Here is a 25,386-nt window from a genome sequence, read left to right as displayed (position 1 = left end):
GACTTTAGCCATTGCTTTCTTTAGTTGCAGGCTGGCTCTGAGCTTGAGAACCCTCCTTGCAAACACAGCTTTGCTCCCTTGTTCCTGCTCTACCCACAAGTCTACTCCCCCTATCTCAAATGCTGTGGACTAAACCCAGGGCCCCAGACTTGCCAGAGAAATGTTCTTTAATGAAGTTGTCTTTTCTTTGCGGCTGCCCAAGTCCCACAAGTTCACTTTGCCCCTGACAGCACCTGAACTTAACACCTTGAGCCCTTGCAAACGGCAAACTTCCTTGGCTCTCTCAGGACATGGTTTCCTTATCGCCTTGCTATTTCAACCCAGATGTTCATCTCAGCAGGAAGCTATGCCGGGAGAAAGGGAAAGGGAACCAAGTAGGCCACTAACCACCGAGCCATCTCTCCAGCCCCCAAGTTCTGATCTCTTTAGGCTAATTCTGTCACTCTATCCTGGTGCAAAAAGCCCTGTATCCTGAGCACCTTTGAGCGGTGAAAAGTTGTATCTATTCTTTGTATTTTCCTAGTTGTGGGTGATTGTGTATACATGCACACTCTCACGCTCATGTATACATGCACACCCACCTGTGAGTGTGTAGAGCCTATGGAGGACATATCAAGTGCCCCGCTGTATGACACTTGGCCTTTTCTTTTGAGGCAAGGTCCTTCACCAAACCTGGGGCTAGACAGATGGCCACCAAGCCCAACCATCCTCTTGTTTCCTTTCCCATGGTGACAGGTGTGTACATGGTCATGCCTAGCTTTTTACAAGGGAGCTGGGATCTGAACTCAGATCCTCAGGCTTGTGCTGCAAATGCTCTGACCACTGAGCCATCTGTCCAGTCCCTACTCTTCACATCTACAAAGTTCACACTCAGCTCTCCCCTCTGACCTTGTACAGAGATGAAAACTCTATCACCTGAACTAACAAGGTTAGTTCATGTGCCTGGCAGCTGTCTACTGAGTCTCTCTCCTGGACAGGCTTCCTGAAAGGTGCTGGGAATGCAGCCCAGACCCCATCCCTCAGAGTTCCTTTCTAGTGGGGAGGCAAATGAGAAACAACCCTCCTCTACAGAGAGCGAAGATAACCTTGTTTTCTCAAACACATCAAGAGGACGAGGACTAGAGATATAAGGTCCCAGACATAAGATTCTGACAGGACCAAGCAGAAACGATTCCTTGGTGGGGAATACTTACTTGTGTCGGGCATTACCACACAATAAAGTTGTTTTTAAAGCTTACATGTTTATATGTGTGTGTGTGTGTGTGTGTGTGTGTTTGATTTGATTCACAAGGTATACACAGCTGAGTGACCACCCTGTCGCTCAGCGTCTGGAGTATCTCTTACTAAATGGCTCTCTTATACCCTCCATTCTCAGAAGGCCAGCCTTCACCTTCTTCCCCAGGCCTGCTTTGAAGGCATATGTGGTAAGAGTGTATAAAATTACCTTTGTTTTTGTTTGGCACAGAGACATATCTGGAATGGATTGCCTATTGGTACAGAGAAGTCTCCTGATGTCTATTTGGAGCATCCTAGATCTGTGTCTAGTGTCCAAGTTCTTGGATCATTTTATGTCCCGCTCAGCCTAGGATCTACTTGGAATCCTGGCTTTGGGGTTCTCTAGTCTTGTGTCCAGTGTTACAGACATCATTTGAGCCTTTAATTCTAAAACCCTGCAATGTCACCAAGCCCCGAATGAACTGACGGACAGAAGAGTCTGGAAGTGTCTGACATATTCTACAGCTGCATCAGACAGATGGAAGTGTAAGCACCCCACTCCTCGTGAGAGTTGGGTACAAGTAGTTGGCTTTCTGTAAATTATGAATGTCAAAATATGAAAGAGCTCCTAACTGATATAAACTTCTAGATCTTCCTTCTTTTACTGTATGGTTTCATTTCTGGTTTTTTTCTTTTTCTTCCTTCCTTCCTTCCTTCCTTCCTTCCTTTTTTTCTTCCTTTTTTCCTTCTTTCCTTCCTTCCTTCCTTCCTTCCTTCCTGTCAGAGACCACACCTAGTGTCTCCAGCTTGTTCAGTAAGCGCTCTCCACAAATCTACACCCACAGCTCTTATTATTTGATTTTGAGGTGGGGGTCTTGCCTGAGGGGGTAGTGGCCAGGTGCTGCAGAAGGATGCAGATCCTTGCAGTGCTGTCTGTGACTGCTGACCTCTGACACCCGGTTAGCGCGGTCTTCCTCCGGACTTCACTCTTCCTAAGTGCATGAAGAGAGCTGAAGTGGATGGCCACAGTGGGCATTCTATGGCTCTCTTCTCTTTGCTCGCTCCTTCTGGGAGTGTAGGTCTTTTATCTACCTGCAGGAAACTCCCTGTGACTCAGTTTCCACTTGAGTGCCTCACTGCCTTGTCCTGGTCCCTGCCACTCTGAATCCCAGCTTCCTGACTGAGTAACTCTTCCCTCTCCGCCTTTGTGATCCCCTGACAATGGGAGGTAAAAATAGCCCAGGGGCTGAGCTAGAGGAGATAAAAGGGAATTTGCCTTTTGTGTCCTGTGGCCAGGCTGGGTGTTGGGGGGGGGGGGGACTGTGACACGTGGAGATTGCTGACATAGCTCTCCTTTGCTGACCTTGACAACAGCAATAAAAGGGGTAGCAGTGCTCCCTGCCCTCACCGTGGTGCCAGGTGGGTGATCAGGGCTGAGGGTGGGTGATCAGGGCTGAGGGTGGGTGATCAGGGCTGAGGGTGGGTGATCAGGGCTACGTTTGAAGCTGGAGGGAAGGCAGGAGAGCACCCATGGGTGAACCCAGGACCTCAGTACCTGTAGCAGAGGATGCTCTATATCTGGAGGTGTGTGTTTGCAGGCTCACCCAAGGAATCACCCCCTACCAAGCCTTGTAAGTTAAAGGATCATACCCCTGTGTGGGTCCTGGTCCCTGAATTCTCTGTCCTTGCCATCTTGCAGAACCTGCTGCCTAGGACTGCCTTGAATCGTCGCCCCAATTTTCAGGTCCTCCTCTTCCACCTCTCGCCACCATGATGGATATGAATGAACTTGGAGAATCAGCCTGTTACCTCCGCCAGGGCTACCAGGAAATGATGAAGGTGCACACTGTCCCATGGGATGGTAAGTGAGAGCAGAGAGGGACACAGCCATGGAGAAGCCCAACGGATTCAGGAGTGGAGAGGGCAGACATTTGGCTTGATACACAGGGCCACTGCGGCCTGATACCTGGGTCCTCCCCTTTCTAAGTGCCAGAGGCGAAAATCACAGGGACCGTGTCATATGAGTGTGCTTGTGCGGCTAGAGTGAGGCTTGGTTTGTCACCTTGCTCTTGAAGTCTCTATGAAGACTCGGGCTGGAACCCGGGACCTCTGGCATGAGACTGGTGTGTGCAGGTGGCCTCCATGTCCACAAAACCTGTGCTAAACTTATTTTTAGTGCTTTCCATAGAGACAAAGCCACTGTTGATCGGGGACAGGAATAAAGACTACTATTTATGACTGGATTGGCTCATAGTACAATAATAACGTAGGCCATGCATGTCTGGGAGTTACAATGCGCCATGGTCAGAGCCGCTGAGTTTCCTGTGTATCTTCTCGAGAATCTGGGGAGGTGGGAACTGGAGTAGAGCCAGACTCAGTGGTATGAAACACCTGGAGTTGTGCGCAGCACTGTGCTCAACATGGCTAGCTTAGCCGGACATGGAGGCACACATCTTTAATATCAGCACTCAGGAGGCAGAGGTAAGCAAACCTCTGTGAACTGGAGGCCAGCCAGGGCTACATAGTGAGAATCCATCTCAGAAGAAAACAGAGATGTCTCTCGCTTGATCTGACATTCTATTGTCATCTTTAACTGTTTTCTTTTGTTTAAAATTTAAGCGTGTAGAGGGTTTCCTCCCAGCATTTTAAATTAATTGATTAATTAAGGGAGCCTGGGCCGGAGCCTTATTATATGAATCGTTCTGACTGAGGAGCATGGCTAGCACCTGCGAGGGAACAGGACTTGCTGCCCGCACGAGCCCACATTATATCGCCATAAAAATGTGGGCTCTCTGAAGCTCTAGAGGGAGCCGACCAGTCAGAGGACACAAGGAACACCTCCTGACCAACTGTGTCCGCATCTTCAGCAAAATGGGGAAGAGTTAGGAGCCTCATACTGAAGGGATGACCTACCTGCAGCTTCTTATGACCTTTGCATTTGAGGAAACAGGCCCAGAGAAAATGAAGGCTTCCTAGGTGGCAGGGAGCTGAATCCCCGTGTGGAGTGTGACTGTTATTCCAATCAGCTCATCTGAGATCTTTAGGGACCATCTCTGGCCTGGCTTTGGATGACCTGGCAGAAAGGCTCATAGAAATCCCACTGGACACTTGGAGGCCCTCTCAAAGTCTGACTTTTTTTTTTTTTTTTTTTTTTTTTAAACCCACCAGGCAAGAAACGGGTCTGGGTGCCTGATGAACAGGATGCCTATGTCGAGGCTGAGGTCAAAACTGAAGCTACTGGAGGCAGAGTCACTGTGGAGACCAAAGACCAGAAGGTTGAATCTCCCCTTCGTGAGATTAACCCTTCTGATGCTGGGTGCATCTCCTGGCTAACTGGATCCACAGAGTGAATGAAGGGGAATGGGGCATGGGAATGTGGGGTCGGAGAGAGAGGAAAGGTCGGTTGGCCCCATCTCTGTTCCTCTCCTCGGAAGGTGCTGACGGTGCGTGAGACGGAGATGCAACCCATGAACCCGCCCCGCTTCGACTTATTGGAAGACATGGCCATGATGACGCACCTCAACGAGGCTGCAGTGCTGCACAACCTGCGCCAGCGATATGCTCGCTGGATGATCTATGTGAGCCCTGGGCAGGGACAGTTCAGCAGTGTGTGGGACCACTAATGGGCGGGGTCTTCAGCAGTGGGCGGGACCACTAATGGGCGGGGCCTGAGGGAAAAACCTGGGCGCGGAGGAATGGCATCTGGAGAGCTAGGCCAGAGGAGAGCTGGAAGCGAGCTCTGGGGCTGAAGGGACCACTGAAGAGTGGCAAAGGAGAGGGCTAGAGGAACAAACTGTAGGTGAATGAAGGGACGGCCTAGAACAGTGACTTGGTCATGTCTAGGGTCCTAGAAGCAGAGCCAGGACCTTGTGTGGGACCTGGCTGCCTACTTGGCACCTCTGAAGGGTCAGTAAAGGGTCATTGGGTCGGTCAGTCGGTCGTTATCTGCGGCTCATGCTGGAACAGAAGAAAGGGCCGTGCATGGTAGAACTGGAGGTTTCTTGAATATTTCAGGGGTCATGGTGGGCCTGGGAATGGGAACGTGGGCATCTCTCTTCCCATCACCCAAAAGCTTTGTCTGTGAACCCTCTCTCCTCAGACATACTCGGGCCTCTTCTGTGTCACCATTAACCCATACAAATGGCTCCCGGTCTACACAGCTTCTGTGGTGGCTGCTTACAAGGGCAAGCGCCGCTCCGAGGCGCCACCTCATATATATTCAGTGGCTGACAATGCCTACAACGACATGCTGCGCAGTAAGAGCCGCCTCCCTTACCACCCCTCAGCTCAGGGTAGCTTCCGGTTACTACCCCCTCCCCTCCCTTCCCTTCTCTTCCCGTCAGCACTCCCCTCCTTTGGTACTACCCTAGCTATTCTGCCTTTTTAGTTTGGAAGTCCTACTCGGTCTCTCTCACTGGGCGTTTGGGTGGTGGCAACTGTGTCTGCGCCTTAGAGGATCTAGGCTGTCCACCTATGGATGGTTAGTCCCACCCTGGCTAACACATTCACTTTCTCTTTCCTCTAGACCGAGAGAACCAGTCCATGCTGATCACGTGAGTAGGGCTTTGGCCACTTGATGGTGGTGGTGGGGGGAATCGAAGTTAATTCTCAGGGTTGGATCCGAAGTGCTTAGGTCAGGGCCCTTACCTCCAGGAGGAGCCAGTGTCCTCCTTTTATGCTCAACCATGTTTTGGGGGGTGGAGGGGTAGAAAGGTATCCAAACATGGGAGTGACTCCAAGCTCCTTGCCATCTCTCCAGAGATCTGGGAATCTCCCACTTGAGTCTCTGGAAGTTCTGTATAGGTTCTGTATAGGTCTTTCTCATCTCTGTATCTCAGCCCTCAACCCTCCTTAGCCTTCATGGGAAAGGGATCCACTTCATATGTACTGAGTTCATGTCCAGTCCAGCCAATACACGCAAATGCACACACAGATGCACGTGAACACACACACAACTGTAGGTTATTAAGAACAAGCCCTCTGAAGCCAGACAAAGCTGGACCCAGGCATTCCCATTTCTTGCTGTGTGCCTTTGGGCCTCTGAACCTCACCAATACAAACAGAACAACCTAACCTGCTACACAGAATTCCCAACGGCTAAGTATGTTAAATGTGAACCTTGCACAGAGCCCATTTCCTTATCCATAAGATGATCACGGTCTACCCTGCGGGGCCTTCTGATGGAGGCGGAACACTGGGTTGGCACCGGGAGCTAAGTTAGTACTAGTTTTTGGCGATATGTTGGTGCTGTCATCGCACAGAGCGGTCTGTACCTGGGAGTTTGGATCTGGGGACACGGAGTTGGGAAGAGAGATGGTGGGGGAAGGTTGAGGTGGGGGAGGGCTGGGAGATTTAGACAAATGGGCTTTAGTGACTGATGTTTGTGTTGTCCAAGCGGAGAGTCGGGGGCCGGTAAGACGGTTAACACCAAGCGGGTCATTCAGTACTTTGCCATCGTCGCTGCCCTGGGAGACGGGCCAGGCAAGAAGGCAGTAAGACTTGCTCACTTGGGCACCAATCCCCACTGCTTCCTGCTGTTTTTCTTTTTTCTTCTTCTTTCTTTCTTTTTAAAATTGCAACCTCCCAGAGCCCCTAGCCCTGCCTGAGCCTCCTACCTCGGTGAGAGACTCTGGCCTGAGCAAGGCTCGACCCGAAACCCCGTGGCCACCTCTGTCACTGTGCTAGGCTTGAGCCATATGACCGTTCCTGGATATTTTTGCCTGTGTGTGACTTTTCCATTTGTGACCTTTATGTTTTTTAAAGAGTTTACCAAGTAGGGTGCTTTTCTCTGGAAGGGATTATTTTCTTGGGCCACATCCATCGAGGTCTCTGTCACCTGCTCCGGATGAGAGGAGTAGGGTGACCCATAGACCTCAGTTACCCAGAGCTGAGGACACTGGAATTCTTGACAGTTGCATGGATCATGGTTTTGATTAATTTTTTTTTTGAAACTTCTTAAACAATGAAGGCATAGTGCTTTTTGTTGTTTTTAATGTGACTATCTCATCCCTGGCCCATAGGCCAGCTGTTGAGAGCTCTGTGGCTTTGCCCCCCACCCCCCACACACATCTGCACTGCTGTGAGAGGACCCAGGATTCCTCAGCACAACCCACATTCCTGGTCCTGTTGAGCCTTGCTTTATTCTGGGGCAATTTTCTTTTTCTTTTCTTTTTTTTCTTCTTGCTGTGTTTTCTTTCTTCTTCTTTTTCAGTTTGTTGTTTGTTGTTTGTTTGGGGTTTTTTTTGTCTTTTGTTCCCCCCTTTCCCCCCATTTCCTCACTCGATTGTCTTGATTTTGGATTTTGTTTGTTTGGGGTTTTGGTTGCAGCCGTGGTTTTAGGTTTTGCTGTTGACTTTTTGATATTCTTTCTTCCCTTCCTTTCCCACCATTTCCCAAGCCCTGAAAGACCTTTGAGGATAGTGTAGACAAGTAGGGTAACCATAGCACAGGAAAAGAAGACAGAGCCCAAAGCTGACAGAAACACAACTGGAAGGGCTGGGGCGGGGAGTGCCTGCCTAGGAAGGGGCTCTGATCCAGGAGTCAGGGCATGGGGACAGCTCAACAGAAGGTCACCCACAGGATTTGGAAACTTAAAAGCTGTACTAATTCCCTCCCCTGGAGCACAGATTTGGCTAACCTGGCCAGAAAGAGTCTTGAACAAAAGCAGTGGGTGAGTTGTATAGGGAAGGCAGTGGCCCCTCCCCCCTCTTCTCAGCAATGTGTCTGGGTATTCTTAAGTCTTGGGCTCTCTGGAGTTCAATAACTGAATGAGTGACCACAGAGTCCCTCGTCATGTGTTTGTTGCCCAACCCCAGAATCCTCCTTTCTTTCTCTTCTCCCCAGGCTCTTGGCATCTGGGCAGAAAGGTTGGAGGGGGCAGAGCAAATGAAAGTTGGGGGGAGAATGAAGCTAAGAGGGGGGGAAGGAGTGTGGACCCTGGGCAGCACGTCCATCTTCTATGTCTCAGCTCCTTGCTCTCACAGAGCTCACTGTGTGCAGCCGGAGAGGCTGTCGAGTAGCAATCCATACACAGTGCTGAAGACACAGCTAACACAGGACAGGGGAGATGGGAAGGGGCTACCAGGGAGGCTGGGGGAGGAAGGGGCAGAGTTGGCAGAAGTCGCTGCACTATCAAAGATCGGGGGGGGGGGGTCTTTCCAGAGGAGAAAGAGCTTTGGCAGGCCGCCAAGGAGAGAAGACTCTAGTCAGGCCCCTCGGGTGGCTGTGGACAATGAAGAGAGTCTTGAGAAGGCCGAGACAGGAGACCTTAGTGCTACCCCCTGCATCTATCCCCCAAGATGATGCTTGCTTCCCCTGTCTGGCATTTCCCAGCTAATCAGCCCAGGAGAGCTAGGTGTATAAAGTCCTTCAAGGGAGAATGTTACCATTAACATTACTAAATATTTGGGTGACTAACATACACTGTCCCACTGACTACTGCCCCAATGCTCCCACCTGTGCTCTGAAGACCTCACACCCTCTGACATTTTCTTTCTCTCTCCAGCAATTTCTGGCAACAAAGACTGGGGTAAGTATAGGGCCAGCTGGGGGCAGTCATTACTTATGAGGTCCTGGGGATGCCCACTTCTCCTTACGACCAGAGATCCCATGGGCTGCTCTGGCCCCTCATTTTCCGCTGCCACCAGGGCACCCTCGAGGATCAAATCATCGAGGCTAACCCAGCCATGGAAGCTTTTGGCAACGCCAAGACTCTGAGGAACGACAACTCCTCCCGTTTTGTGAGTGGGCACAGTCGGGAAGCATGTGGCTAGGGGGGTAAGGGGGAAGAGTCAGTAGCCAGGAGGGCCCTGGTGGTGTGAAACCTCAACAGGACTGAGGGTGGCATGGTCCCTCCGCTGCAGGGCAAGTTCATCCGCATCCACTTTGGTCCCACTGGGAAGCTGGCCTCTGCGGACATTGATAGCTGTGAGTCCGGGAGAGAGCAGGGGAAGTGTGGGAGGAGGGACAGGCTGAGCCGAACAAATCCTTTGGCTTCTCTCTGCTCTTGCCATTTCTGTTTCCAACCAGTTCCTACTGAGTCACTTTACCCACCATACTGGATCCCTGGTCTCTACTCCTCTGCTCCATGTCTAAAGTTGACCATTTCCTGTCTCTACTTCTAAGCCTCCTCTGAGGAGCTAGGGAGAGAACTCATGAGTAAAGTCCTTGCTGTGCTTGACAAGGACCGGAGTTCAGGCTCCCAGAACCCATGTAAACGCTGGCAATCCCTTGTAATCCCGGACCTTGGGAGGCAAGAGGCAGGAGTCTTAAAGCAAGCTGCACAATGAGATAGCTTCATCGGTGAGCTCTGGGTTCAACTGAGAGGCCTTAATATAGAAGGTTGAGAGCAATGGAGGAAGACACCAAGGCCTCCCACAGAGACAGACACAAGTTCCACACAATGACATAGATACTGGGAAGGCACTTTCCAGTGTAGTCTGTGCCTGTACACAGACATGGGGCCCACCACACAAGCCCTGCCTCTCATGGCTGCCACTTCTGTGTCCCTGCACCATACTGGTGTCCTTGCCCTGGGAAAGAGATAACAGACTAGCACCGTTTTTCGCAGACCTTCTGGAAAAGTCTCGAGTGATCTTCCAGCTGCCCGGTGAGCGTGGTTACCATGTCTACTACCAGATCCTCTCGGGGAAGAAGCCGGAGCTGCAGGGTGAGGGTCAGGATGGAAGGTCAGGTTCCCATCAGGCCAGGCCCTGGGAGGCTGTTGACCCTCTCTGCAGAGGGGTAGGGTTCCCCCACTGTCCTGGAAGCAGAGCTGTTTGTACCCCACCCTCTTCTTCCTACTGCTTCTATCACTAAGCCCTCCTTTGCTTCTGATTTACTGAGGGTCATCCCCCAGACAGCCGTAAAGAAAGAGACTCATGCCCAGACATGCATGTGAACTTCAAAAATTAAAAGGGGCTGGGCTTGGTGGCACTCAACTTTAATCTTAGTACCAAAGAAAAAGAGGCAAGCAGAGCTCTTGACTTTGAAGCTAGCCTGGTCTACATAGATCCAGTGCAGCCAGGGCTATGTAGAGAGATCTGTCCAAACAAAATAAAATAAATATGCTCATACATATGTTAATAAATGAATGAAATAAAAAATTGAAAAAGGGCTAAGTACAACGCAGTGATAGAGAACACTTATCTAGGAGGCCCAAAATCCTGAGTTCCATCCTGATCACCCACACATGCATGTACCCATGCACACTCAGACATATGTTCTCACATACTTACACTCACACATATTCTCTCTCACACATGCTCACACACATGCACACATGCATTCGCATGCACACATGGGCACTCACACACATTCGATCTCACTCTCACACATTTGCACACACATGCACACACATTCACTCTCACACACTCACACATATATTCTCACACACTCACACAACTGCAAAAAAGAAGCAGCCATCGGGTCATGCCTTTCATTCCAGGACTCAGGAGCTGAGATCAGAGGATCATGAATTACGGCCTCTGGGTTACATAGAACCTGCCTCAAAAGACTAAATAAGTAAAAATAAATGATAAAATAAACTAGAAGCCCCGAGTATGGACTACAGGGACCAGCTAAGGTTACAGAGAAGCCCTGGGAAGGCTCAAGTCTCTTTTAGAGAGACCCCTCTCAGGCCTCTGGTGGGACAGGAGAGGGAAGGCAGCCTGAGAATTCAGCCTGACTCACCTCCTGGGGCTCCTGTCCACAGACATGCTGCTCCTCTCCATGAACCCCTATGACTACCACTTCTGCAGCCAAGGAGTCACCACCGTGGATAACATGGATGACGGGGAGGAGCTTATCGCCACTGACGTACGCTCCATGGGGGGACTGGGCTGAGGGAGGAGGCACCAAGTTTGATTCCCATGAGTTGGGTGTGTGAGCATGCGCACTAGGTAGAGCCCGGACATAGGATGAGTGGGGTGGTCCTTGGCGAATCTCAAGGACCCAGACTTCTCTGGGCCTCCTCTGTTCCTCCTGCAGCATGCAATGGACATCCTGGGCTTCAGCGTGGATGAGAAGTGTGCCTGCTATAAGATCGTGGGCGCCCTCCTGCACTTTGGCAACATGAAGTTCAAACAGAAGCAGAGAGAGGAACAGGCTGAGGCAGACGGCACTGAGAGTGAGGACCTCTAACCTCAGTCTGACCTGACCTTTACCCTGGACGCTTTCCCACATGTTCTCACTAACCCTTGTCCATAATCCCTGATCTCAGTGTTTTCTGTTTCTGTCTGAATTCTAGACCCTCCTAAGGGTGACAATCTGCAGGCCCTGGTTCCTCCTAACCTTCCTCTCCAAACCCCCAAACTGTGACAACAGACCCTTGACCCTCAGATGCTCAAGTCGTTGACCTCCCCCTTCCTTATCCAACCACGTTCCCTGCCAGGTGCCGACAAGGCTGCCTACCTAATGGGGGTCAGCAGCGGAGACCTCCTCAAAGGTCTTCTGCACCCCAGGGTTCGAGTGGGAAACGAGTATGTTACCAAGGGCCAGAGTGTGGAGCAGGTGAGAAGGCTACAAAGGCTCGCTCAGGGACAGCTGAGGCGGGCAGGATCCCTCTTTTGCCGGGTCCCACGCAACCCTGCCTCCCTGCATCCACAGGTGGTATTTGCTGTGGGGGCCCTGGCCAAGGCTACCTATGACCGGTTGTTCCGATGGCTGGTATCTCGAATCAATCAGACCCTGGACACAAAGCTCCCTCGACAGTTCTTTATTGGGGTCCTGGACATCGCTGGTTTTGAGATCTTTGAGGTGAGAAGAGCTCTCAACCATGGCACAGTCCTATCTGAGGCAGAGGCTGATGGGTGGGTATGGGGGAAACCCCTGTTCCTCCCACCCCCAGGAGCCTGCTGACTGGGAACCTGCCGCTCGCTCCGTAGTTTAACAGCTTCGAGCAGCTGTGCATCAACTTCACCAACGAGAAGCTGCAGCAGTTCTTCAACCAGCACATGTTCGTGCTGGAGCAGGAGGAGTACAAACGGGAGGGCATCGACTGGGTCTTCATCGACTTCGGCCTTGACCTGCAGCCTTGCATCGACCTAATCGAGAAGGTCAGGCTTAGAGTGGGGGACCGTGCTGGAAGTTGCGCATGCGTGCGTGCGTGCGTGCGTGCAGGCCTGTATCAGCTGTGTGTCAATGTGTGTTTGCGATTGAACTGAGTGGGAAAGTATGAATGTGGCTGCGTCGCTGTGCACATGGGTGTGCATGGAGACATTTGGGTATAGCCGAATAGTGTCAGTAGTGAGGTAAGAACGGGCTGGTGTTGTGGGCAGCTCTGCCACTCACCAGGTCCCTGTGCAGAGACTTGAGGACTGTCTATGTTTATTGGATTGTCACATACCGCCCATGTCTCCCCACTGCATGAATAATGGAAAAAGAATTGGAAACACTGGAAATAAAGGGGTGGGGGAAGGGGTCTCCCTCTGAGCCTCCCATGGCCTGTGCCTTGGCCTTGAACCAGTTCACTTGAGATGCTTTGCCCAGGCATGTGCGTTTCTTTTTTTGTAATCATTACATGTATTTGTTTGCTTTGTGGATTGATGTGTTGGTAAGCATGTACCATGGCATGTGTGGGAACAGGTGACAATTCTGACACGTGTCTTTTCCCATGGAATCATCTTGCCAGCCCAGCATGTGTGTTTCTTATGGATACGGTCCTAATCTGTAGATTGGCTTCCTTCTGAACATGCATTCTTAATACTGTGAAAAGGCCAGACTAGGCCATGCAGCAGGTGACTCGCAGTCTCCGGCTATTGGGCACTTAGGTGGTTGGTGGCTTTTGTCTATTAAGTAAGCATCGAAGTGAATCATCCCATTTAGCTCAGGAGTGAAGGTTTGGGTAGTTAAGAGCCCTTGCTGCTCTGGTCAGTTCCTAGCACCCACAAGAGGTAAGTCATAGCCGCATATAACCCCAGTTTCAAGGCATCTGGCCCCCATGGGCACATAAACTCATGCAGGCACATACATATACATACAAGTAAACAAATACTTATTAACAAAAGAGACAAACAAACAAACAAAAAAGGAACATAGATTTAGTAAAATGCAAGATCCCTGTTTCTAATGAGGGTACATATCAAAATTCAGACTCAATTGGCTTTAAAAAAACTTAGTGTGTACATGTGAACCATGGATGTTAGTTAATAGAGCACCGAGATGCCAGTCTGTTCTACATACACGGGCAGGGTAGGTGACCAGAAGTCAAGCCACAAACTCTGCTCTCTAGAACGTGGGTTCCTGGCTATACACATGTACCTGAGTTCTCCTGTGCATGGCTGGTTTATGGATCTGAAACGGCTTCCAGAGCGAGTCAGTCTGGAGGGCAAAAGTCAAAGGGCCCAGCCAGCATGGTCTAGCCTGGCCCTTCAATCTGGCTTCCTGTTTCCAGCCTCTGGGCATTCTGTCCATCCTGGAGGAGGAGTGCATGTTTCCCAAGGCTTCAGACGCAAGCTTCAGGGCCAAACTCTACGACAATCACTCTGGGAAGTCACCTAATTTCCAACAGCCTCGCCCAGACAAGAAACGCAAGTACCAGGCTCACTTCGAGGTGGTCCACTACGCAGGCGTGGTAGGTGCTCGCTGGAGCTCTATACTCAACCACGTTCTCTCTCCCTTCTCAGGATCAACACCTAGGTCAACACTTTCCTTTGTAGGTACCCTATAGCATCGTGGGCTGGCTGGAGAAAAACAAAGACCCCCTCAATGAAACGGTGGTCCCCATCTTCCAGAAGTCACAGAATAGGCTCTTGGCTACCCTCTATGAGAACTATGCAGGTTCTTGCTCCAGTGAGTACTGAGGGACAAGCTGGCCATTCCTGGGTATCCACAGAGTCACGTTCCCTGGCATGATTAGTTCTCACTCTCTCTCCTAGCCGAACCCCCCAAGTCTGGGGTGAAAGAGAAGCGCAAGAAAGCAGCATCATTTCAGACGGTGTCTCAGCTTCACAAGGTGAGGTCCAGACTGGGGCCTCTGCAGCCACGCCCTCTGAGGCTGCCCCGCCCTCTGCAGGCTGCCACGCCCTCTGAGGCTGCCCCGCCCTCTGGAGGCTGCCACGCCCTCCTTGCGCCCTTTGGTCCCTGTGTCTTGGGTGGGCAGCTGTTAAGACTTGCAGTGATGTTTAGCTCCTCTCCATGTGAACATCACAGCAAGTCTGTGCTGCTGCCTGCCCCCATGCTGCCTGGGTAGGGGTAGGGAAGGGGGACCCATGGGAGGGAGCCCTGGGGGGGTGATGAAGACTAAGGTGGTGGATGGGGTGGGGCAGGTGTCATAAGGAGCATTTGGGCTCCTCTGCCCAGTCCCCTCTGGTCTCTATCCACTGCGGCATTAAATTCCGGTTCTCTGCCCCTCCTGTGCCTCTCCCTGCTCTCCCCACCCCCAGGAGAACCTCAACAAGCTCATGACCAACCTGCGGGCCACGCAGCCCCACTTCGTTCGGTGTATCGTCCCCAACGAGAACAAGACTCCAGGTGGTGTCCCCGGGCTGGGCAGCGGATGTGGGAAGTGGAAGCATCTTGGGCTCTCACCTTGCAGGGTTTGCTTAATCTCTAAGTAAGGCCTGGGTAGGGACCTAAAGGTGCGTCCATACATTTCTAACCACCTTCTTCCACTCCCGCCACGTCCAGGGGTCATGGATTCCTTCTTGGTGCTGCACCAGCTACGCTGCAACGGAGTTCTGGAGGGGATCCGGATCTGCCGCCAAGGGTTCCCCAACAGACTGCTGTATGCTGACTTCAGGCAGCGGTGGGTGCTGGCTGCTTCTGTCTCTTCCCACGGCTCTTAGATGGAGCCTGAGGGACAAAGAGAGGTTCAAGTCCCCTGAGGAGGCATCTCAGCCCGGAACTGGGTTGAGGAAAGAGAATAGACTTGAGGTGAATGTGGAGGCTGAGGCTGCAGGCTTTGCCAATTACTAGGATGCAGGATAAGAAAGGGTTAGCCTGTGGTTACTCCCAAGTCTCAGGCCCGAGCTACTGGATAGCAGACTTACTGAGCAATAAGGCAGATGTGTAGATTGGGTACATGGGGGGTTGAACATGCCCAGTTAGAAATGCCTCCAGCAGGTGTGGGATTAGATCTGTTATTCTGGAACTCAGGGGAGCAGATGAGCGAGGATATAGATTTGGAGATTAAATGAGTTTGTGAGGACCTCAGTGATGCCTGACAGGTAGGGAGTGCTCTGACAACATCATCAGCTCCCTTCCCACTTCCCTTGGTAGGTTGTTTGTTAAACTGTGTGTCCTCAGTTGCTTCCCTTCTACAAGTAACGGAGTTATCCACCGTCCGTTATAAATTGGTATCTATTCAGATGCTGTACGCGTGGGCTCGTGCGCACTGAGAGCTTGCTGGTTTGGTTTCGTGTCTTTATCAGTCTAGGGAATGGCTCCCCATCTCAAAAGACTCCAGAGGCCTGAGTCTGCATCATCTTTGTCTGTTGTTTTAAAGCAGGGTACTGCTGTGTAGCCCAGGCTAACCTCAAACTCTCAATACGCATGGACACCGTGTCTCACTCCTATAATCCTAGCACTAAGGAGGCTGGGCAGGAGTTTCACCAGGGGTGTGAGGCCAGCCTGGGCTACTTTCTAAGGCAGCTTAGGTTACAGAGTGTCACATTCTAAACCCAAAACAAACTCCTGAGATTTGGTGAATGGCTTACTTCAGTACTCGCCTTGATGTACAAGGACCTGGGTTTGAGTCCCAGAACCCAAGTACAATGCTGGGCAGTGTGGTGCACATTCATCATCCCAGGGGAGGAGCTCTGAGGCTCCAGTGCAGTCTAACTGATGTGCTCCTAGGAACCTCTCTCAGAGGAGGTAGACTGGATTCATGAGGATAGCCCTGAGGCTGTCTTCTGGCTCCCACATGCACGTATGTTATAAATTTAAAACTATCTGTGTGCTGGGGGGGGGGTGACTTAGTGGCTAAGGGCATTAGCTGCTCTCACAGAGGACTCACATCCAGTTTTTAGCTCTCTGTCACTTAAAACCATACATCAAGCAACATGTGACTCCACTCCCGGGGCTCTGGCACCCTCTTCTGGTCTCCATGAGTACGTACATGCAGGCAGACCACACACATAGATTTAATTAAACAACACTCGATCCTGCCTCGGCTTCCTGGATGCTGAGAACAGGCATCACTACTGTTCTTTACTCTCTGTAGCCCAGTGACTCACGCCCTCAGTTTGATGAGTCCCCTAGTGAAGGGCTTGACCTGTCTCTGGCTTTCCTTTCACTGCCTGGCCACTGCCCACCTGTACACGTGTGTAAATGTCCATGTAAGTGGACATGCTAGGAATCCTTGTTCCCTTTGGGTAGTTCTCAGGTGCATCTTCGTTTTGTGATATGGTATAGTAAGTACTGCTTTATGTTTTTGCCTTTAAGAAATCACAATAGTACTGTGTTCTTTATAAAACTCACTAAAATGCACATAAGCCACCAAGCCTGCTTTTGAGACAGGATTGGATCAGTTAACCAAGCTGGCCTCAAAGATCTTCCCACTTCTGTTTCCCAAGTGCTGGGAATTCAGGTGTAAGCACATATCTGGCCCCTCTGCCGAGGTCTGTATGGAACGCGTTGTTTTCCCGGTGTGGTAACTCTTCCCTGCCATCTTCTGTAGCATATGTCTCTTTGGAACCTCAACTCTGAGAGGTTGGGAAATCACCATTTTCTTGCTACTGTCCTGTCTTCCCATGGCCAGTGGCCTGTACCCTTTTCTGACCATTGCAGCTTCTTCTTAATCTCCTAGGTACCGAATCCTGAACCCCAGTGCCATCCCAGATGACACCTTTGTGGACAGCAGGAAGGCCACAGAGAAGCTGCTGGGCTCCCTGGACATTGACCACACTCAGTATCAGTTTGGCCACACCAAGGTTAGGGTGTGCTGGCGTTAGGACTTAACCTGGGTGCTTGTGGTCACACTGGACAGAGATTCCACTGGGCTGCACCCCTCCCCTTAGGTGTTCTTCAAGGCTGGGCTTCTAGGCATCCTAGAGGAGCTCCGGGACCAGCGTCTGGCTAAGGTGCTGACACTGCTGCAGGCTCGGAGCCGGGGGCGCCTCATGCGCCTGGAGTACCAGCGCATGCTAGGAGGAAGGTAGCTTCGGGGTGAGGGATGAACAGTAAGGGTGGGAAGGAATGGGGGGTAGGCGTGACCACCGCACCCTGCCATGCTGCCTAGGTTGCTCCCCCTCCATGGCTGGTTGGGGTGAGGTTCTGGGTCATGTCACCTTGAATTTTTATATCTTAAAATTGGGGTGAGGGCCAGAGGGTTCAGTAGATAAAGGCACCTGCTGCCCTGCCCAATGACTTAAGTTCAATCCCCAGGACCTACATGGTGGGAAGAGAGATCCGACCTCCACATGTCTTCTGACCTCCATATATGCACTGTGGTATACATGCACACGCACACTAAAAATAACGTTTTCAAAGGTCAGGGTGAGAGCAGTTTCTGTCCTCTGTGTTTCCAGAGTACAGTCTGGAGAGTAACAGCATTCATTCCTTCACTCATTGTTGCCCAGACTCTGAGCCATGATCTTATTTCTCACTCTCCTGGTGGTGATTGAAGGCAGTCCTCTCAGGTGGGTGCGCTCAGCAAAGAGGGCCTGAGGCAGGCAGTCTGTCCACAGGGCTGGTAGCTAGGCTGTGTTCAGATACTTATGGAGGTCACCTGGACATTTGGAGGTCACAGACCTTGCCTTGGAGGTGATCTGGGGCTGCTCTCCAAACTCCACAGCTCTGGAGGGCTGCTAGGAAGACTATGGAGAAAACTCAGCACCTGGAAGGGGCAGAGCCAGCCACCTCACAGGAGCTGTCTCCCCCTAGGGATGCCCTGTTCACCATCCAGTGGAACATCCGGGCCTTCAATGCCGTCAAGAACTGGTCCTGGATGAAGCTCTTCTTCAAGATGAAGCCACTGCTGCGCTCAGCACAGGCAGAGGAGGAGCTGGCCGCACTTCGCACAGAATTGCGGGGGCTGCGAGGGGCCCTGGCTACGGCTGAGGCCAAGAGGCAGGAGTTGGAGGAGGCGCAAGTCAGCGCCACTCAGGAGAAGAACGACCTGGCCCTGCAGCTGCAGGCAGTGAGTGGGACGGGCATGAGCATGCAGGTGGCCTGAAACCCTGGAACCAGACTGTGGCCAGGGCAGCCCTGGAGCATTCTGGGTACTTCAACCTTCTGTGTTGTCTTCCTACCAGGAGAGGAGGCCTCAGTGTCTGCCCAGCCTTTCCTGCAGGCCTTTATCCACATGTCCTAAAGCCGAGGCTGCAGGGTAGCCGTACCTCCCCATCTCTGATTTCCCTGAAAATATCACCTTGCTCCCTTTTCTGGTTCAGGGACACATAAATCTGAGGCAGATAACAGGGTCATACCCAGAGGGGCAAGGGCCAAAGTCTAGAAACTCCCCAGAACAGTTCTTAATTTATTTATTCTTATTCTCTGTGCATTGTTTTGTCTACATGCATGTCTGTGTACGTCAGATCCCTTGGAACTGGAATTACAAACAGTGTGAGCTGCTGTGTGGGTGCTGGGAATTGAACCCGGGTCCTTTGGGAAAGGAGCCAGTGTCCTTACCCTCTGAGCTGTCTTCCCAGCCCCAGGCTGATGCTGGAGATGGTCCTGGGCAAGACACAGACTTGATGGTTCTAAAACTCCCCATCCAGCATTAGTGAGGAAACCATCCTGAAATGGTCTTTGGTGCTGCTCCCTGGTGGGCAGGGCTGGGCTTGCACCCAACCACAGTCCCTCCTTAGCAAGTAAGTGCACAGTGGGGCTTTTTTCCTATAGCTCTGCTTAGGCCTCCTAGGTCACCTGTGTTGTGCTAATGTTCATTTTTAACAGTGCCACTTCCATCTCTGTGTCCCCGGCAACGGTTCCCAGACGCAGCAGAGGGTTAGGTGTTGCAGCTCCTCCGCTGTCGAACTGAACTGCCAACATTTGCCTCACCGGAGTCGTCTTTGCACGGACAAACGGCCTTTCTTTTCCAGGGCTGGCCCTGTCCCTGCCGGTGGCTCTAACTGTTCCCCCCATCTCCTCAGGAGCAGGACAACCTAGCGGATGCAGAGGAGCGCTGCCACTTGCTGATCAAGTCCAAGGTGCAGCTGGAGGCGAAGGTGAAGGAGCTGAACGAGCGTCTGGAGGATGAGGAGGAAGTGAACGCTGACATGGCCGCCCGCCGGCGCAAACTGGAGGACGAGTGCACCGAGCTCAAGAAAGACATCGATGACCTTGAGCTGACCCTGGCCAAGGCCGAGAAAGAGAAACAAGCCACCGAGAACAAGGTGTGGGAAGGGCCTGAGCCCGGGGCCAGTTTTGATGTTAGGCAGCAGTTTGATGCAGGGCCCCCAGGTTCTGCCACAGTGCCTCTTAAGAGCCTCAGTTCTCTGGTCTGTGAAGTGGGGGCACCAGCTCTTACCTTAGGGTGACTAAGGATTTGAGTGTAGCTAGCCTTTGCGAAGCATACACTACAGGACCTTGTACACAGTAGGTGCTTAATAAAGGCTAGGAATCTGTCCTGGACTGCAAGCTTGTTGGAGGGGGGACAACATTCCTGAACTGCGAATCCTCCCATCACAGAGACCTGTGGTTGTCAGCGCTGAGCATTGAGTCTTACTCAGAAGGAAACATACGGCTGCTTAGGTCCTTAGAGGTGCCAAAGATAAGGCCAGGACCGGGACACAGCTCTCTGAATACCCATTGATATTGCAGATGGCTGCCACTCACTGGTCTTTTACTCTGAGCCAGGCACTGGGTATGAACCTTCACCCATGAATCCTTTACCTGCTCGAGGATATAAAACCTGTAGGCAGGAATGGTGGAGGCTTAGTGTGGTGGTCTGCCTGTATCCTGCAGCTGGAAGGGTGGCTGCTCAGACCAGCCATGGGGAGCAATGTCCTCACGGTGCAGCCCTGCCTTGGCACAGGTAAAGAACCTGACAGAGGAGCTGGCTGCACTGGAGGAATCCGTGGTCTGCCTGACTAAGGAGAAGAAGGCGTTGCAGGAAGCTCACCAGCAGGCTCTGGGTGACCTGCAGGCTGAAGAGGACCGTGTGAGCGCCCTGGCCAAGGCCAAGATCCGGCTGGAGCAGCAAGTGGAGGATGTGAGTTGGAGTCTCTTGGAGGGCTGTCAGGGTGGGAACAGTGACTCTGGCTTGCTCAGAGCGGAGCCCTACTCTACCCCACAGCTGGAGTGCTCCCTGGAGCAAGAGAAGAAGCTTCGCATGGACACAGAACGCGCCAAGCGCAAACTTGAAGGAGACCTGAAGCTGACGCAGGAGACAGTGACAGACACCACCCAAGACAAGCAGCAGCTGGAGGAGAAGTTGAAGAAGTAGGTGTGGGGTGGGCAGGGAGGGATTCTGAGCCCAGGGCAGAGTCCATGTCCTGTTCTCTCCTGCCCAGCGCTGAGGACAGGATCCAGGCTCCTTTAGGACCTCACAGGAGGAGGTGGGCAGGTGGAGAGCGGGGAGGGCCAGGGCTGGCTTATCCCACCATGTCCTCCCAGGAAGGATTCTGAGCTCAGTCAGCTGAGCCTGCGGGTGGAAGATGAGCAGCTCCTGGGGGCGCAGCTGCAGAAGAAGATCAAGGAGCTCCAGGTGTGCCCTGTGGCCGTGGGGAATGCCCTGGGTGGACCCAGGCCTGGCTCGGGGCCTCATGGAGTCGGTACCATCTACCCTAGGCGAGGGCTGAGGAGCTGGAGGAGGAGCTGGAGGCTGAGCGAGCAGCCCGGGCCCGTGTGGAAAAGCAGCGAGCCGAGGCAGCCCGCGAGCTGGAGGAGCTGAGCGAGAGGCTCGAGGAGGCTGGTGGCGCCACGGCCGGGCAGCGTGAGGGCTGCCGCAAGCGTGAGGCCGAGTTGGGCCGGCTGCGGCGGGAGCTGGAGGAGACTGTTCTGAGACACGAGGCCACCGTGGCTGCCCTGCGCCGTAAGCAGGGTGACAGCGCCGCTGAGCTGAGTGAGCAGGTGGACAGCCTGCAGCGGATCCGGCAGAAACTGGAAAAGGAAAAGAGTGAGCTGCGCATGGAGGTGGATGATCTGGGGGCCAGCGTGGAAACTCTGGCCCGCGGCAAGGTCGGCCTCCTTCCTGCCTCCAAAGCAGTTTCCCCACCCCCACAGCAGTCCTGACCTCTAACCCTGAGTGCTCACTTTCATTCCTCGGCTCGGGTTGTTCTCATTCACATCCAAACCTCAGCCCTTCCAACAGGAGTGTGACCCCAGCTCTGGACTTCTGAATTCACACTCAGCTCCTGCCTTAACACTCACTGTTCTTATCCCAACTTTAACCCCCAACCCCCAAATCCTGACTCCTGTCCCCAGATCTAGTACCTAATACTGACTCACTGACCCTGGGGTGGGCTCTGAGACTCCCCGTTTGTACCAATAGTAGGGACCCAGACCCTGAACCTGGAACTCTAGTCTTTTAATCTCTGGTCTCACACCCAGTGTCTAGGTCCCAATCCCAGGTACCAGTCTCTTGACTGGCAGCCCCTGGATCTTGCCCTTGGAAGCACAGACTTGTCTTGATCTCTGACTCTGGGTTCCAGGCCAGTGCAGAAAAGCTGTGCCGGACCTATGAGGACCAGCTAAGTGAGGCCAAGATCAAAGTGGAGGAGCTGCAGCGACAGCTGGCTGATGCCAGCACCCAGCGGGGCCGGCTACAGACGGAGAATGGTGAGGCTGGGGGCTAGCTGGCCTGTGCCAGGTAGGAGTTAGGTGGTTCGCCTCAACCAACGGACTGGCCTGCTGCCGCCTTCCCCTGCAGGGGAGCTGGGCCGCCTGCTGGAGGAGAAAGAGTCTATGATCAGCCAGCTGAGCCGCGGGAAGACCTCAGCAGCCCAGAGTCTGGAGGAGCTTCGGCGGCAGTTGGAGGAAGAAAGCAAGGTGGACAGGCACTAGTAACTGTGGGGCAGAGAGGTGCCCGCTGGGGCCATCAGCTTGGATCGATGCTGACTGGGACCACTGGTATCCCCGCAGGCCAAGGGTGCGCTGGCTCACGCAGTGCAGGCTCTGCGGCATGACTGTGACCTCCTCCGAGAGCAGCACGAGGAAGAGTCCGAGGCTCAGGCTGAGCTGCAGCGGCTGCTATCCAAAGCCAACGCTGAGGTGGCCCAGTGGAGGAGCAAGTATGAGGCAGATGCCATCCAAAGGACCGAGGAGCTGGAGGAGGCCAAGTGAGTAGTCGGCATCTTGCCCATGACCCAGGAGAGACTCGGTTCTGTGCCCGTATGCCCAGTGTGTGGTAGTGGGGACTCTGGGTCCTTTCCCCAGGCTCCCTTGGTACATAGTTCACCCTGCCTGTCTGTGGTCCAGGAAGAAGCTGGCCCTGCGGCTGCAGGAGGCAGAAGAAGGTGTGGAGGCCGCAAATGCCAAATGCTCCTCACTGGAGAAGGCCAAGCTGCGGCTGCAGACAGAGTCGGAGGACGTAACCTTGGAGCTGGAGCGGGCCACCTCGGCCGCTGCTGCACTGGATAAGAAGCAGCGGCACTTGGAGCGGGCTCTGGAGGAGCGGAGGCGGCAGGAGGAGGAGATGCAGCGGGAACTCGAGGCAGCACAGAGGGAGGCTCGAGGTCTGGGCACTGAGCTCTTTCGACTGCGGCACAGCCATGAGGAGGCGCTTGAGGCTCTGGAGACGCTCAAGCGGGAGAACAAGAATTTGCAGGGTAAGACCCGAGCTTGAGGACCGCCTTAGGCTTGGGTGAAGGAAGTAACCTGACTCAGAGCAGAGGTGAGGGTGCTCTGTTCCCCCTGCAGAGGAGATCAGTGACCTTGCAGACCAGGTCAGCCTCAGCGGGAAGAGCATCCAGGAACTGGAGAAGGCCAAGAAGGCGCTGGAAGGAGAGAAGAGTGAGCTGCAAGCTGCGCTGGAGGAGGCTGAGGTCAGGGCGGGTCACAGGGGTGGGTAGACTCTGCTCTTCATTGGTCCCCAAATACCTGCCGAGGCCCCTCACTCCACACTGCTTGGTTGACATCTCTAGGGGGCGCTGGAGCTGGAAGAAACAAAGACACTGCGGATCCAGTTGGAGTTGTCCCAGGTCAAGGCAGAAGTGGACCGGAAGCTGGCGGAGAAGGACGAGGAGTGTACTAACCTGAGGTCTCTGGAAAGCAGGCTTTGTTTGCTTATGGTGGCACGCAGGACAGACTAGCTGTCCCTGCCACAGGGCTAGAGTTCCCATTCCAGAGGGTCACCTGACCTACTCCATTCCCGTAGGCCAAGCGTGCCCTCATGCCACCTCCTTACAGGCGCAACCACCAGCGGGCTGTGGAGTCCTTGCAGGCCTCCCTGGACGCAGAGACTAGGGCACGCAATGAGGCGCTACGCCTCAAGAAGAAGATGGAAGGGGACCTCAATGACCTGGAGCTACAGCTGGGCCACGCCACCCGCCAGGCCACGGAGGCACAGGCAGCCACAAGGCTGCTGCAGGCTCAGCTCAAGGAGGAACAAGCAGGGCGCGACGAGGAGCAGAGGCTGGCTGCCGAGCTCCGAGAGCAGGGTCAGGCCCTTGAGCGCAGGGCGGCACTGCTGGCAGCGGAGCTGGAAGAGCTTCGGGCTGCCCTGGAACAGGGCGAGCGCAGCCGAAGGCTGGCTGAACAGGAGCTGCTGGAGGCCACCGAGCGCCTCAACCTACTGCACTCACAGGTGGGGGATGGGCCAAAGATGTTATAAAGCTGGGGGGAGGGCAGAGCCCTGCTGGCCGGCTGAAGCTCTGCTCCCCTCAGAACACAGGCCTCCTGAACCAGAAAAAGAAGCTGGAGGTGGACTTGGCCCAGCTGAGTGGGGAGGTGGAGGAGGCTGCGCAGGAGAGGCGGGAAGCTGAGGAGAAGGCCAAAAAGGCCATCACTGACGTGAGGCTGGGCCAGGGTTGGGGATGAGTGAGTACAGGGCTCAAAGGCTCTTCTCCTGCCTCCTCCGCACTATGCTATTTCCTCCCTACAGGCCGCCATGATGGCTGAGGAGCTGAAAAAGGAGCAGGACACAAGTGCACACTTGGAACGGATGAAGAAGACCCTGGAACAAACGGTGCGGGAGCTGCAGGCCCGTCTCGAGGAAGCAGAGCAGGCCGCCCTCCGCGGCGGGAAGAAGCAAGTGCAGAAGCTGGAGGCCAAGGCATGTGGCCTTGCCAGTCCGCCTGCCCTGCAGGGCTGGGGCCAGGGCTGGCTGGGCTAGCAGGAGACCTTCCTCCTGTCCCACAGGTGCGGGAGCTGGAGGCAGAGCTGGACGCGGAGCAAAAGAAGCATGCCGAGGCCCTCAAGGGTGTGCGCAAACACGAGCGCCGAGTCAAGGAGCTTGCCTACCAGGTGGGTGGTGGGGTCCACCCCAGGAGGTGACACTGTCCAGACAAACCCTGAGATCCCTTTGCTTGTCCAGACGGAGGAGGACAGGAAGAACCTGGCTCGCATGCAGGACCTGGTGGACAAGCTGCAGAGCAAGGTCAAGAGCTACAAGCGACAGTTTGAGGAGGCGGTGAGCACACTGGGGACCAGGTGTCTGGGACTGTTCAGGACACCAGTGGTGAGCTGCTTTCACCTACAGGAGCGCCTGCAGCCAGGGAAGCATCTGCCAGGGCTGAATTAAAGGGTAGCAGCCCCATCCTCTCAACTGGGGACATCCCTGGCTACAGCGTGGGTCACTCACAGTTATAGAACAGACTAAAAATGTAAATAATTTCTTTCCTCAGCCCAGGCAGAGGTGGTGACACACAGGCACCTCTTGAAGGACGGTCCCCCCCTTTTCCCCATGTGGGCTCTAGTACAGGGAGGCTGGTGACAGGAAGAGTGGAGGGAGGACCAGGAGAGGTTAGCTTTTTGGGGGAATGAAAGTTCCAAGGCCCTGCACATGCCTCTAGGAGCAGCAGGCCAGTACCAACCTGGCTAAGTATCGAAAGGCCCAACACGAGCTCGACGATGCCGAGGAGCGGGCAGACATGGCAGAGACCCAGGCTAACAAGCTGCGGGCTAGGTCCAGGGATGCCCTGGGCCCCAAGGTAAGCTGCCTCTGTGTTGAGCTAACATTGGGGGAGACATGGGTGATCTAGTTCAGCCTCTTTCTCATCTCTTAGCACAAGGAGTGAGACACCCCAGCTCTGAAGAGGGATACCCCGAGATCCTGTTGTTTCTTTCCATCTGCCACTCCACCCTCCCTGAGGCCTGGAGCCCGGATGGACACCACGTCTACAGCGGCAG

At 53.5% G+C, this 25,386-nt stretch overlaps 1 protein-coding gene across 3 annotated transcripts; it reads left to right on the top strand.

The window, feature by feature from the left end:
- The first annotated feature begins 2,947 nt into the window (after window positions 1-2,947).
- MYH7B (myosin heavy chain 7B) lies at window positions 2,948-25,385 on the top strand. Of its 3 annotated transcripts, XM_080925195.1 has the most exons (41): window positions 2,948-3,076; window positions 4,384-4,490; window positions 4,650-4,793; window positions 5,315-5,471; window positions 5,741-5,768; window positions 6,611-6,707; window positions 8,720-8,743; window positions 8,862-8,954; window positions 9,078-9,141; window positions 9,785-9,883; window positions 10,928-11,031; window positions 11,203-11,341; window positions 11,606-11,724; window positions 11,821-11,970; window positions 12,099-12,269; window positions 13,607-13,786; window positions 13,872-14,004; window positions 14,091-14,167; window positions 14,598-14,685; window positions 14,842-14,959; window positions 16,961-17,084; window positions 17,172-17,308; window positions 18,037-18,292; window positions 19,248-19,490; window positions 20,132-20,308; window positions 20,393-20,538; window positions 20,713-20,803; window positions 20,887-21,276; window positions 21,750-21,876; window positions 21,968-22,086; window positions 22,180-22,376; window positions 22,516-22,865; window positions 22,957-23,081; window positions 23,181-23,296; window positions 23,446-23,842; window positions 23,923-24,048; window positions 24,140-24,310; window positions 24,397-24,501; window positions 24,572-24,667; window positions 25,050-25,187; window positions 25,263-25,385. In XM_080925195.1, exons 1-41 carry the CDS (start codon window positions 2,986-2,988, stop codon window positions 25,272-25,274), a joined length of 5,826 nt encoding a protein of 1,941 aa, XP_080781321.1. In that variant the 5' UTR covers window positions 2,948-2,985; the 3' UTR covers window positions 25,275-25,385. The 3 variants fall into 3 exon arrangements, with proteins under 3 accessions (XP_080781321.1, XP_080781319.1, XP_080781320.1); XM_080925193.1 differs by having other exon boundaries at window positions 11,606-11,970; XM_080925194.1 differs by having other exon boundaries at window positions 11,606-11,970; window positions 25,269-25,378.
- The last annotated feature ends 1 nt before the right edge of the window (window position 25,386 follows it).

Source organism: Micromys minutus (genome assembly GCF_963924665.1).
Source record: "Micromys minutus genome assembly, chromosome: 11".
NCBI lineage: Eukaryota > Metazoa > Chordata > Mammalia > Rodentia > Muridae > Micromys > Micromys minutus.
Note: the sequence above shows the minus strand (reverse complement) of the source record. Positions and strands in the feature narration are given on the sequence as shown.